Here is a 13,524-nt window from a genome sequence, read left to right as displayed (position 1 = left end):
TCTCTTATTTAGCAGCAAGGGAGACTGAGTTGCTCTGTGGGTTGATTTTTGGGGGGATTTATTTGTTTAGTTTCCCGTGGTGATCCTGAGAGAGAGAGAGAGAGAGAGAGAGAGAGAGAGAGAATGATGAAGTTGCAGTTTCCTCTCTCTCTCTCTCTCTCTCTCTCTCTCTCTCTCTCTCTACGCTTGTTTGGCTACCAAGGTCAAAGTGTATGATAAGCAATATTATGAGAAGTGAGTGTGAGCCTTCAGAGCACCATAAGTTCCATAACCTCAGCACTGAAGACCTATATTTAGTGGAGTTTCAGAGCAGTGGACCTCAATCTTTTTTTTCCCCAAGTGCGCCATCTTCACCATAACTAGTGTCATTACCCTTTCCAAGACTGCCTGACCAAAAAAAACCATGAGTCACAGTTTCCCCGGGGGGCGGAGGGGGGGCTCGCTGCAGGGGGCCAGGGGGAGGGTGGGTGTGTGGGTCCTATCTATGGGTAAACTATTTCAATCTTTATGGTTCAAGAGGAAGGGAATGAAAAGATCAATATTCCAAATGTCGCTCTATGTCCTATCTATGGGTAAACTATTTCAATCTTTATGGTTCAAGAGCTTGTGGCATCGTGACCTCTGATAGGGTGCAACAGCAGGTAACTTTTGCATGCTACGTTTTATTAATTGTGCCACACTAGGGAGCTTGAAGGGAATGAAAAGATCAATATTCCAAATGTCAGTCTATGTCCTATCTATGGGTAAACTATTTCAATCTTTATGGTTCAAGAGCTTGTGGCATCGTGACCTCTGATAGGGTGCAACAGCAGGTAGCTTTTGCATGCTGCGTTTTGTGGCTCACTAGGGAGCTTGAAGGGAATAGAAAGATCAATATTCCAAATGTCAGTCTATGTCCTATCTATGGGTAAACTATTTCAATCTTTATGGTTCAAGAGCTTGTGGCATCGTGACCTCTGATAGGGTGCAACAGCAGGTAACTTTTGCATGCTGCATTTTGTGGCTCACTAGGGAGCTTGAAGGGAATAGAAAGATCAATATTCCAAATGTCAGTCTGCCAATCTATCTTAACCCCCCTCCCTCCCTTAAGCCCTGAAATTCTGCTGTGGTTGGGAATCCTTGCTCTAGAGGGTTTTGTTATTATTACTATTATTATTTTGTTATGAAGGATGGCCAAATACGAGACAAGGATGGCCCAAATTATTCATAAATACTACATGACTCATCACCACAAATCCGGAGCTCAGCCAAACTGTCTGTAGTGCCTGAAACGTAGCATATACTGGACAAATGGTTAGTAAATTATCGAAGGAACCACTTTTACATAGCACTGATGATAGCAGGATACCCAGGCTCTCAGCACAGCACCCTCCTTGAAGCCATCTGGTGAGGTAAAGTTGGATAGATACGCCAATTTGAGTGTGGCCTCGGTGCTCACCTCCGTCACATTGCCCTTTGAGCTTGTGGCGGTGAAGAATCCATCACCCGGGACATGGGTTCAGTGTGACATCCGGGTTGCCACACTTCCCACATTTATCGACCAGCCACAAAGGGAGGATGAACAGTTGGGTGAGCTGCGCGCCGACTGCCCACGCCGGGATTCGAACCTGGCCCAGTGGATTCGTGGTTATAATTAAGCGTGTAGCCCCCGCATCACGGAGGGGACTTGGGGGTAGGAAATTGAGAACGACCTGAAACTATAGTGAAACCAAATTGTCGGAGAGTGCAAGTGTTTAGGTGAGTGTAGGTAAGTTTGAAGTGGGAATAGAAGGCCATTTTCTCCTCTCTGCTCCGCCACACAGTCCAACACCTATTTTTTCCTCTCATATGTTACCTAAAGCTTACATATGAGAGGAAGCGATAGGTGTTGGGAATGTGTGGCAGAGCAGAGGGGAGGAAAGGACCCGCGGGAGCCAACGCCAGACCGGCCTCGACATATTTGGAAGACTATGGAAGAGGCAGTAAAAGGTCCACATAGGAAAGGCATCTCCGTAACACTTCCTTGTTTTACCTTTATTAAAATTTCTTAACAACACATTTTTGTTCGTAAGCCGAAAAAGATAAACCGCACCCCCAAACCGAGGCATTTTATCGCGTTGAAAATAAACTAAACAAAATAAAATGACACTGTAGGAAAACATTCACCAACAGTATGAGTATTACCACATTAGTCAGCTGCTCCGTATGCATATAATATAACTTAATTACTATGTGTATGAGACCTTGAAATAAGTATAGTCATTCTACTTATATACAGGAACACATTGGAGTCTCTTAGTTTCTCTCCTTGCATAGTAAAACCTAAACGATCACATTATAGTAAAAGTAGTAGCATGGGTGTGAGTGCTCTCTCTCTCTCTCTCTCTCTCTCTCTCTCTCACGCACACACACACAACCTCTATCACAATCGGCGGGTTTGAAACTTAATCGTTGCATAAATGAGATAACGTTAAGAAGATAAATTAACCATCTAAATCACTACCATTTTTACTACTTTGTGCTCTCTCTCTCTCTCTCTCTCTCTCTCGCTATTCAGGCATCACAAAACCCAAATACTCGTCCACAGTGTAACCAAACATCTCAAAATCCAACTTATACTTCTTGTACAAACCCATCAACTCCTTTTTGGACACCTCGGCAAAATACCGCTTCACAACCTCCTCAGTTCGGCTTCCCTTCGTCAGGTGGCGCCACGCGAAGTTGAGTTTTCCCGCCAAATTCGTTTTACGCACGAGAAACGCCTGATCCCGGTTTAGCGTTTCGAACTTCGCGATGACGTCGAAATCTACGAGACAGGGGGTGCAGGAGAGATGGTAAGGCATCCAGTGGTCATCTGCGTATGATGTGAGATCCAAATCTATTAAATATCTAACGAATTCCCTAAATGTTGGCTCTTTACCCTGTTTTGGGGAATTTTCGGGGTGGGATTGCGGTAGGGGTGAATCCTCGACTAGAATATGCTTGTATCTTTGTGGAGGGGGTTCAGGGGGGTGTTGGAGGTCGTCTATTTCGTCGGGGAATCGTATTGGTGGTGATCGAGATGGTGGTGGTGGTGGATTGGGTGCGTCTTCGAGTACGTGTTTGTATCGTGGTGGTGGTGGAGGGGGTGGTGGAGGGGGTGGTGGGTGATGGTGGTGGGGGTCAGTGTCATCTATTGCATTGGTGTATCGTAGTGGGGGAGATAATTTATCCCCATCATTACCCTTATTCACGCCTGCAAACCCATTGTTAACGCCTATTTCACCCTGTGCCTCCTCTCTCCCTCCCTTATCAAACACCCTGTCGTAACTCATTCCTCCTCTAACGTCTATATCAACCTCTAAATCACCTCTTTTCAACCTTCTCGCATCTATACTCCTCTGGTTTTCACGGCCCCTCACTCTCATATCTCCGTTTTCCTTCTTTTCGTCCTTTTTTCTGTACTTTTCGACGATTTTCCTGCCGAATTTTTGGTAGAAGTGCTGGGTCCCGTGTTCCTCCCCGCCCTCCACCTTCTCCAGCTTGTCCCTGAAGGCGCTGACGAGCCGCTCAAAGGGATGACGGACCACCATCGCCTTCACGCACATGTTCACAGCCTGCCCAGGTGAGAGAAGGTAAGGTGAGGTCAGGTAAGGTAAGGGAGTGGGGTGTAAGTTTGTATGGGTTAATTGTGTGTTTCTTCTGATGTTTCTTTGATTACTTATTCTCTTTCTTTCATAACTGCATATTTTTTCTTGTTATCCTCTGTTTCTTAGTTTAATTCTATTCTTCTCTTCTCTATCTTTGTTTATTCTTGAGTATCCTTCTTCTTTTCCTCCTGTTTTTCTCCTCTTCTTCCATCTCTCCCTACTTCCTTTCTCTATCCTCTTATTTCCTCCTCTTTTTCGTTTCTTCGACTCTCTCTTTTCATCTCTTCCATTTTGCTCCTTCCCATAAACTTCCTTCTCTTCTCTCCATCTCCGTATCCTTCTCCTCTTTCCTTCATCTTCATTTATTCTTTATCATGTTTTCCTCCCTCTCTTTCTCTTTTCTAGACTCCTTTTCAGCGTCTGTCTCCTTCCTCTTCCATCCTATTTCTCTTACTCCTAATACCCCTCCTTCAACTCTTTCCTGTTCCTCCTCCTCATCATTCCTCTTACTGCTAATATCCCTCCTTCAACTCTTTTCTATTCCTCCTCCTCCTTATTCCTCTTTCATCTATTACACCTCTTATCCTCCTCCTCCTCCCTTCAATTCTTCTTCCTCCTAATAACCCTTCATCATCTCCTCTTCGCTGTTCCTCATTCCTCTTATCCCTCCTAACTCATAATCCCTCCTTTCCTTCCTTCTCATTCCCCTCCCATTCCCCCCTCACCTCCATGGCTTCGTCGTAGGGCAGGGCAGGCCACACACGCCTAGCCACGGTGGACACTTGCTCCTTGGTGTTCTTCACGTAGGACTCAGAGATGCCCGCCAGGCTCAGGAACCCGTACAGCCAGGACGTGGAGGCGGCCTTGTAGACAGGGCACCAGGCCAGCTTGTCGCCTCTATCGGGGGAATGGAGGGTGAGAGGAAAGCTGTGTAAGGGGAGTTGATGGGAGATTGTGAATGGGGGGTAAGTATGGGGGTGAGAGTAAGTTGTGAGGGGAAAGAAGGGGTTGTGAGGTTGCTGGGAGTTGAAGGGAGGTTATACGTGAGGGGAGAGAGAAGAGAGGAGCTGTGAGGATTATTTGATCTATCTTTCAGCCACTCCTCTTAACTCTTTTGTAGGAGCAGTGAGTAACGTTTTTTTTTCATTATTGTTTCCTTTTTTTTTTGCCATTGAACTGTTTCCTCTACTGTAAAAAATAAAAACAATAGAGGGAAATGAAAGAGGTTGTCAGTGAGGGAGGGGAAAGGGAAGTGGGGATGAGAGAAATGGTGTGAGGGAAAGAAGTGAAGGGGTAAGTATGAGATTAAAGGTTAGTTGTGTCTAGAGGAAAGGTTTATGAGGTTGTGGGTGGGGTTTGATAGATGGTTGTGAGTGTGGGGAGTAAGTATGAAGATGATGGTGTTGTGTACAGTTGTGAGGGGAAAATTAATTGATTGATTGATTGATTGATAGTGTGAGAATGTGGTAAAATAAAGTAAGGTAAAAATAAAGGAGAAAATATATAAAGTAAATCAATAACAGGTGAAAAAATGCTACAAACATTAAAATCAAAACGAATCTAAAGAAAAGGTCAAGAAAAACAAACATTTAAAGAAAAAATATAAGGTAAAAGGTGTCACAGAAAACAATTAGCAAAAAAATATAAATAAACAAATAAATAAATAAACATCTTGACGCTTATAAAACAAGGTCACAAAAGGTCAGCTTCCTCCACTCACCTGTCAATATAGAAGGTCTCGTAGGCGGGGGTGGGGGGGTACTTGACCTTGCGGGAGGCACCAGGGGGGGCGTGGGGGCCCAACCCATACCTGGCACACACCTGTTTGACCTGTGACCTCCGCTGCCGCATCTCCTCCTCGATAGCCAAGAGGTCAAGGTCACGGAGGTCATGCGCGGGGTCATTCTCCTTAAGTGACCCCTGCTGATCTCGATTGCCGTTTTCTTTGAGGTGATTTTTGGGGGCATTTTCAAGGTGGACTATTGTGTTCTTGTTTTCTTTCTCCGTTTTCCTTCGCTTCTCTCTTCTCTGCCTCTTCTTCCTCTTTATCGCCTCTCCTCCCACGTCCTCTTCCACAAAATCCTTATCATCCTCATTATTCTCCTCTTTATCATTTTTATCTCCTATTTCCACTACGTCATCCTCCTCCTCCATGGCGTGGTTATCAATTTCCTCCTTATTCCTGCCCTTCCACTTCCCTTCCTCCTCCTCCTTCACCACCACCTCCTCCTCCTCTTCATCCTCCTCCTCTTCCTCCAGTAGCTTCGTGTCCCCGGGTAAAATAAGTCGACGTTTGGGGAATATGTTAGGGAAATTTTCCTTGTCCTTCATTTTTTTCCCTAGACCCAATTTTCCCTCTCGTATTCGGTTGTGGTAGCGCGGATTCGTTTCTTGTTCCTGTTCTTCCTCTTCCTCCGCTTTATTCTTCTCTTTGTCCTTCTTTCTGTTACTCTTCTTCATCCCTTCTTCCACTTCTCCTTCCTCCTCCTCTTCTTCTATTAGTATTTGTCCTCTTCTTTCTATTATTTTTTCTTCCTCTTCTTCGTCTTCAACTTTTAAGGGATGAATTTTGTTTTCCATTCTTACGTTGTTAATTTTCCACGTTTCCAGTCCTTCTATTTTGTCTATCTGTTTTTGGGGGGTAAAGATTTTGTATTTTATTAAAGGTTATGTTGGGTTGTTTGTGTGTGTGCTCTCTCTCTCTCTCTCTTGTTTGTGTCTTACGTGCACAGACTAAAGATAAGACAGATAAGGATGACTGATATTATGATATGTTACTATTATCATTATCATTATACTACTACTACTACTACTACTACTACTACTACTACTACTACCAGAGCTGGGACTACCGATTGACATTTGGGATCGGTACTACCGGCGGTAGATTACTGCTACCGATACCGATCATTCGGTATTTTGAAGAAACTACCGAATACCGCTACCGATCGCATGATTGGCAGTCAATCGGTATCGGTAGATTAACGAGCGCAGAAAACGAGCGCGGGACTTTTGTTAAGACTTAAGAGAAGACGACCCCGGCAAAATGAAACGGACAAGTTTCAACACGTTCGAGCGCATCTATGGGAAGCAGTTAGCAGGAAATTCCAGGTATTACTTTGACGTCATCACGCTTAGCCAATCACCGGCCGTTCTGGGCGTTCTCAGCCAATCAGAGGCAGCCACGACCTAGCAGATTCTCGCTCCCGCCAAAAGTTTTGGCGGGAGCCCCACTCTTGTTTGGCCTGCCGACGCGAGTAGCCTACACCTACGCTCTAGCTCCTACGCTCTCGACAACGTGCTCAGCCTCATCGCCTAGTGTTTTAAGTGGCAGTGTTTTTAAGTCCACCCGCCGCGGCAGCAGCACTTAATCGTTTTGTGCTTTAACTTTTCAAGTGATTTTCCTTTTTAAACTTTATTTTACATTAAAAAGTTTTGATCAAGTCAGTGAACTATTTAATCATATTGTTACGAACCAGAGGTTAGGATATGCTGTGTTGAGTGAGTGTTTTGTATGTGGCGCGTGGGAGTGTGTGGTGGAACCTGTAAGAGGGACGCAGAGTGAGGAGTAGTCACGTAAGCCAGCGGGGTGTGTGTGGTGTGTGTAACCCCTAAGAGGGACGACGCGGCAGAGTGGGGCTAGTACGTAAGCCAGTGTCACGTGTGAGGCAGCGTGGGGGAGAGGTGAGGTGTGGAGGCAGCGTCTCCTTCCCCCTGTGGACTTGAGGACGTGTCCTGGGCAGAGGCCATGGGAGTGAGGCTCTGTTAGGTTAGGCTCCAAACTGATGACACAAACTTAATCGTACTTGTAAACTCATTTATGGCTTCATGGCTTTCAAGCCACCGCGACGCCTGGGTGAGTTGTGTTGTTTCACAACAACCTCCCCCCCCAGTTTCCGCCGCTGCTGAGGGTTGTTCAGCACCGCCGGCAACATCCTCCGCCCCAAGAGGTCCTCCTGACTGCCAACAACTTTGAGCAGTTGGTGATGTTGAAGAGCAACAGCGAGCAGTTCAACAGATTCCTCAAGAGGACCTCAAGAAGGGCGCCGACACCGACCTGGAGTAGGAGGCTCAAGACTGCTTCAGTTGTAATTTTTTTTGTGTTGGGAAGAAATTTATTTTGTGAAATTAAATAAATAATGCTGTATTCTCAAGTTTGATTAAATTTAACTTTTTTTCAGTTTGATGTTTATTTTTTGAGGGAGAAATTCATTTATTAAATAAGTTATGTATTTTTGAACTTAAAAAAGGTATTAAAAGACTCTAATTTACTTCTATTCTTAAGTTAACCGAAATAAGAGAGAAATAACTTAAAAAGTGTGTTATGGGCCTTTAAAAGCATTTTTTATTATATAATTATAGAGTTTTTTAATCTACCGATACCGAATCTATACCGATCGGTAGATTTCTGAAAAATCTACCGATCTACCGATACCGATTGGACGCGGCTCGCTACCGACTACCGATACCGGTGGTAGATTTTTTCTACAGAATCCCAGCTCTGACTACTACAAAGATTACTACTATTACTGTACGTTTTAGTAGTTGGAATAGGATAGATACTCACTACCCCTTCATCTTCTTCCCTTCTTCCTCCTCCTCCTCCTCTTCCTCTTCCTCCTCCTTCCCTGATTGGAGCTGCCACCTGGAGACTGGGGGAGCCACTTGACCAATCACCTGACGAGAAAATATAATAAGAATAAAATGAGAAAGGGAAAGAGAAGGAGAAAGAGAGAAAGTCAAATGAGGAACTGTAGTAATAATAATAATAATGATACAATAACAATAACTACTACTACTACTACTACTACTACTACTACTACTACTACTCACCGCGGGTCAGGGGGGGCGGGGTGTAGGAGGGGGGGGAGGCGAGGTAGACCCAAACCCACACCACCACCACCAGCGCCACCACCCCCACCCTCAAAGCCCTCCACCCTCCACCTCGCTGCAGCCTCACACCTGAAACGAGAGTAGTGGTAGTTGTAGTAGTAGTAGTAGTAGTAGTAGTAGTAGTAGGAGGAGGAGGAGGAGGAGGGAGAAAAGAAAAAAATAAATAATGGAGTAGAGGAAAAAGAAGAAAATAATGTAATAAAATAATAAATAATCTAAAAATGTTGAAAATATGAGAAAAAAAATAAATAAATCGATACAAACAAAAAAATCTAACACAAGAGAAATGTTTGTTATTCGTAAGTATACATTCTCTCTCTCTCTCTCTCTCTCTCTCTCTCTCTCTCTCTACGCATTACAAAACATTCCTAAAGATAAAAATAATGATCTTGACCGATACTGAGAGAGAGAGAGAGAGAGAGAGAGAGAGAGAGAGAGAGAGAGAGAGCAAACGTCATGCATTTCCTTATCACAACAGATACAAACGAAAAAAAAAAATACAGAAAAAAAAATGGAGTTCTCTATCTCTTCGACAAACACTCCACATTTTTCCACATGTCGAGTAGAGAAAAAATTGCTTCATATAATACACAGGATACTCATCTCTTTTTATCTATTCTTCTTCAATATTCATCTTTTATCCCTCCTTCCACATTTCTTTATCTAACAATACTCATCTCTTATCTATTCTTCCTCATCTCTCTATACCTCCAACTATACTTCCCTTTTTTATCCATCATACTTAATTTGTATATCTATTCAGTACACATCAATATCTATTTCTTAACATACATCAATCTTTTTTCTATAACTTTACATGCTACTGTGGTTATTAGTGAGTATACATTCTGGTAGCCCTTCGAATTCTACATAGAGAATCGAAGCCTTTGCTCTGAACGCCACAAAAAGGACCTAATTCTATCTCCCTCATAAAAAGTTGATTGTTTATGTTTCGCCGTCTCACCCAAAACAATGGATCCAGTGTCCTTGCCTTAGAGAGAGAGAGAGAGAGAGAGAGAGAGAGAGAGAGAATATACAATTGCGTTTCCATTCGTTCAAAGATGTATGCAGACTTATATATTATGTTTCCTCTTATGTTAAATTAAGAACTGACTGATTGCTTGACTGACTGACTGAACGATTGACTGACTGACTGACTAACTGACTTACTAGGTAGATGCCTGACTAAACAACTGACTGGTGGCCTGAATAACTGATTGACTGACTGACTGACTGACTGACCCTTGACTTACTAGGTAGATGCCTGACTAAACAACTGACTGGCTTTCTGAATAACTGACTGACTGACTGACTAACTGACTGTCTTTTCATACAATACAATACGAGCATGTGACAACAATACAATGATGAAAAATACACAATAAAAAAGTAATACAATAAGTTAGATAAAATATAGTAAAAATATAGAAATTACCTGACTGACTTTATCTCTTTTTCATACGCACACAAATACAGTAATAACACTAATAATAATGATAATAATAATAATAAGAAGAAGAAGAAGAAGAAGAAGAAGAAGAAGAAGAAGAAGAATAGGCTAATACTCACTTTTAGCAAACCGTAACATAGACGGTACAATATTTTCCCTCATTTTCCTCATCTTCCTCCTTTCCTCTTCTCTCCTGTCTTCATTTTATTTTTTCCTCTTCCTCTTCCCCTCCTTTTCTTCTACTTTCTCTTTTTCTTCTTCTTCTTCGTCTTTTCACTGTTTATTTATCGCATTTCCATCTATGTATCTATCTAATGTTTTCTTCCTCTTCCTTTCCCTTCCTTTTCTTCTACTTTCTCTTTCTTCTTCTTCGTCTGTTCACTGTTTCTTTGTCTTTATTTCCATCTATATATTATCTAACGTCTTTTTCCTCTCCTTTTCTTCTCTTTTTTTTCCTCTTGTTCGTCTTTTCACTTTCTTTATCTAACGTCTTCTTCTTCTTTCTCTTCCTCCCCTTTCCTTCTACTTTCTTTATTTTCTTCTCCTTCGTTTTTTTCAATGTTTCTTTGTCTTTATTTCCATCTATGTATTATCGATGAGTAACCACGCGAGGCTATGCGAGGCTATTACTTATGGTCCAAATTTTACCTAACCTTACTTATATCTTTCATCTAAATCTATATTGCTTGGTCTTCGTTTCCTTCTTCTTTATCTGTCTGGTCTCTTCGTTATCTTTCTCCTTATCTGTCTATCTTTTCTTCTTTGTAACCTTCTTTATCTTCTACCTTCTCCCCTCTTCGTTTTTTTTCTCTTCTTTATTTTATTTTCTGTCTTTCTTTTCTTGTTTCATATTCTTAGTTATGTTTTTTTACTATTTTCTTTTTTGTTCCTTTTTTTCTACCTTCTTCCCTTTCTTTATCTTGTTTCTTGTATTCGTTGTCTAGTTTTTATTTTCCTATTTCATATTCTTATCCTCGTTTCTTCTCCTTTATCTTTCTTTTCTTCGTTTTCTTCTTCTTTAGCTACCTTCTTTCTTCTTCTTCTTCTTCTATCTTGTTCCTTGTTCGTTATCTTCTTTCTCTAACCTCTATCTTCACTATTTTCTTCTTTTCCTGTCTTCTTTCTTACGCTTCCATGCTTATTTTCCTTACTTCATATTCCGGGGTAGATCATTTTCATTTTCACTATTTCTTTTGTGTTCCTTTTTTTCCTCCTTGATATTTCTGAGAGGATGTATGAAACCGCTGAGTTGTTATGTTATGGTGGTTATGGTGGAGATGCAGCTTCCACTTCCCTTCGTCCACTTACCACATTGCATCGCCTTCTCCACTTACTCGTTTGATAGAGGTGGAAGAGAAGATGGTTTTGGGTGGCTAAGAACTGCGTGTTGTGTGTGTTGTCAGGCTGTAACACTCACTAAAGCAACACAAGGGGAGGATAGACACTTAGTAACACTTTTTGGAAACACTACAACACATCATAACCAGTTTCTTCCACTAAGTTTCATTCGTTTGGTGGAGGTTGTGGTGGTGGTGGTGGTTGGTGGTTGAGGAGTGTTGTGTGTGTTATCAGGCTGTAACACTCACTAAAGCAACACAAGGGGAGGATAGACACTTAGTAACACATTTAGGAAACACTACAACACATCATAACCAGTTTCTTCCACTAAGTTTCATTCGTTTGGTGGAGGTTGTGGTAGTAGGTGGTTGAGGAGTGTTGTGTGTGTTGTCAGGGGTCAGCACAATCACCAGCAACATCAATGCAACACGAGAGACACTGACAACACACCAAGAAACACTCCAACACAGCACAACCAGTTTTGCGTTTAGAGATCACAGACTCTTCTTCACACGGACTATCAGCATCTTTCTTTTCTTCCCTTTTTCCACTTTCCTGCGTGTCACTGTCTTCCATGCTAAAACCAGGGCTAGGGAAGGTTAGACCAGTCCTTCATCCTCCACTGAGACCATGGGAAGAGGAGGAATAACGAGGATAAACGAGGATAAACGAGGAAAATAGAGAGGGCTTCAGCAACCCTTCCTCCTCGACGCCAAGTTACTATCTCACTCCACCCGGTCAGACATCAGCTCAAGCCTTCATTTCACTTCACTTTTTTTCCACTTTCTGACCTTTTCAACGGGCTTTCCACCCACGCAGCGGAGTAATGAGACCTTTAAACACCTTCTCGTCCTCTTGCCAAGTTTTTAAACCCGCTGAAAGTGCCGCAAAAAAAGGTTAGAAGTAAAGTTTTTTTTCTCCTCGTCTTCCTCCCCGTGTCGCCATGCCAGTAAACAAGATCTTGAGGTTCCTAGTTAACTTTTTTTTGTATAACTCTTACGTTCTCGGTTTTCTTACGTTTTCTGAGGGTTAGGATCGTGGTTTCTAGGCCCAGGTGGGTGTGGTTGTCATGGTTGTGTTGGTGGTTGACGTCCAGGTGAGGAAATACAGGTAAAAATAACGAGTTTGGGTGAATGTTATGATTACCTGCGCGGTGTTGCCATTTAATGATCCCTCAAGGCACAGTGAGCAAAGGTTACCGAGGATGCGAAAAGGGAAGGAGGGAAAGAGAATAAAGAGAGGGAATAAGGGAATAGGAGAGGAAGGTGATGAATGAAAGGGGACAGAAGAGAAATGGTGGTAAGACAGAGGAAGGAAGAAGGGGAACGAAGGTGTGCGGATATTGTCTCAGGTGAGTATGGGATTGCTAATTATCTTACGTTTACCTGTTGGCAGCCTCTCTCTCTCTCTCTCTCTCTCTCTCTCTCTCTCTCTCTCTCTCTCTCTCTCTCTCTCTCTCATTGGTGGATTTCTTATATATTTTTTCTAAAGTTAAAATTTTTCCTGCATTAAAATTTTTGTTGCTAATTAGAGGTCATTTTCGAGAGAGAGAGAGAGAGAGAGAGGATGGAGAGTATTACCAGTGTGAATAAGATGATTTATGGCTTAACGAGTGCTTTTTGGATGTGTTTGAGAGAGAGAGAGAGAGAGAGAGAGAGAGAGAGAGAGAGAGAGAGAGAGATACAGACTATAGGAGGTGGCCGAGTGGTCAGCATGCGGGCGTGGTGAGCAGGTGGACCCAAGTTGGAGTCCCACCCATGCACGCTGACAATATCAACGATCGTCGGGCGGTGGAAGGTTACCCACGTGCTGCACAGATCTTCAATCAATCTTAACTTCAGCGACTTCGGTCAAGCGGATCACCGGGGGGCAGCATGGCCAGGGAAGAGTCACATGTTTTATTCTTTTTTTTTTTATGAGTGAGTGCCTCAAGACACCTCTCCACCCGATACTGACCTCTCTTTTGGCCACTCTGTACTTTTGTCTGTTGTGGGAGCGGTGAGTAGCGGGCTTTTTTTTTTTTTTACACTCTTTTTGTTGCCCTTAAGTCGTCTCCTTTGTTGTAAAAAAAATACTATCACGGCAGGCACAATAAAAAAAAAAGAAAAACAACCTGGGCTGGAGTCGTTTAAGAGACCCCCCCCCCCAAAGAAAAAAAAAAAAAATAAAATACCGGCGCTCTGGGCATCACCTAATAATAATAATAATAATAATAATAATAATAATAATAATAAT

The 13,524-nt window shown here is 42.6% G+C and overlaps 1 protein-coding gene across 5 annotated transcripts; it reads right to left on the bottom strand.

Moving 5' to 3' along the window:
- Positions 1-1,992: 1,992 nt before the first annotated feature.
- Positions 1,993-12,247, bottom strand: LOC126981900 (uncharacterized). 5 transcript variants are annotated; one of them, XM_050833542.1, is made up of 7 exons: positions 12,123-12,247; positions 10,071-11,536; positions 8,442-8,570; positions 8,176-8,285; positions 5,329-6,236; positions 4,334-4,505; positions 1,993-3,575 (listed from the first exon to the last, which is right to left on the bottom strand). In XM_050833542.1, the coding sequence occupies exons 2-7, from the start codon at positions 10,120-10,122 to the stop codon at positions 2,529-2,531; spliced, it is 2,418 nt and encodes an 805-aa protein (XP_050689499.1). In that variant the 5' UTR covers positions 10,123-11,536; positions 12,123-12,247; the 3' UTR covers positions 1,993-2,528. The 5 variants fall into 5 exon arrangements, with proteins under 5 accessions (XP_050689499.1, XP_050689498.1, XP_050689500.1 ...); XM_050833541.1 differs by having other exon boundaries at positions 12,081-12,242; XM_050833543.1 differs by having other exon boundaries at positions 12,133-12,242.
- Positions 12,248-13,524: the final 1,277 nt, after the last annotated feature.

This window comes from Eriocheir sinensis, chromosome 49, assembly GCF_024679095.1.
Source record: "Eriocheir sinensis breed Jianghai 21 chromosome 49, ASM2467909v1, whole genome shotgun sequence".
Taxonomy (NCBI): Eukaryota; Metazoa; Arthropoda; class Malacostraca; order Decapoda; family Varunidae; genus Eriocheir; species Eriocheir sinensis.
The sequence above is the reverse complement of the archived record's forward strand: the minus strand, read 5'-3'. Positions and strand labels throughout refer to the sequence as shown.

Bases quoted from the DNA above. Each gene is read 5' to 3' on its own strand.
- LOC126981900 (XM_050833542.1), bottom strand. From the start codon at position 10,122: ATGAGGAAAATGAGGGAAAATATTGTACCGTCTATGTTACGGTTTGCT. The intron at 8,571-10,070 runs GTGAGTATTAGC...CTCTCGTTTCAG, and splicing joins TATGTTACGGTTTGCTAAAA to GTGTGAGGCTGCAGCGAGGT. The intron at 3,576-4,333 runs GTGAGGGGGGAA...TCACCTGGGCAG, and splicing joins CCTACGACGAAGCCATGGAG to GCTGTGAACATGTGCGTGAA.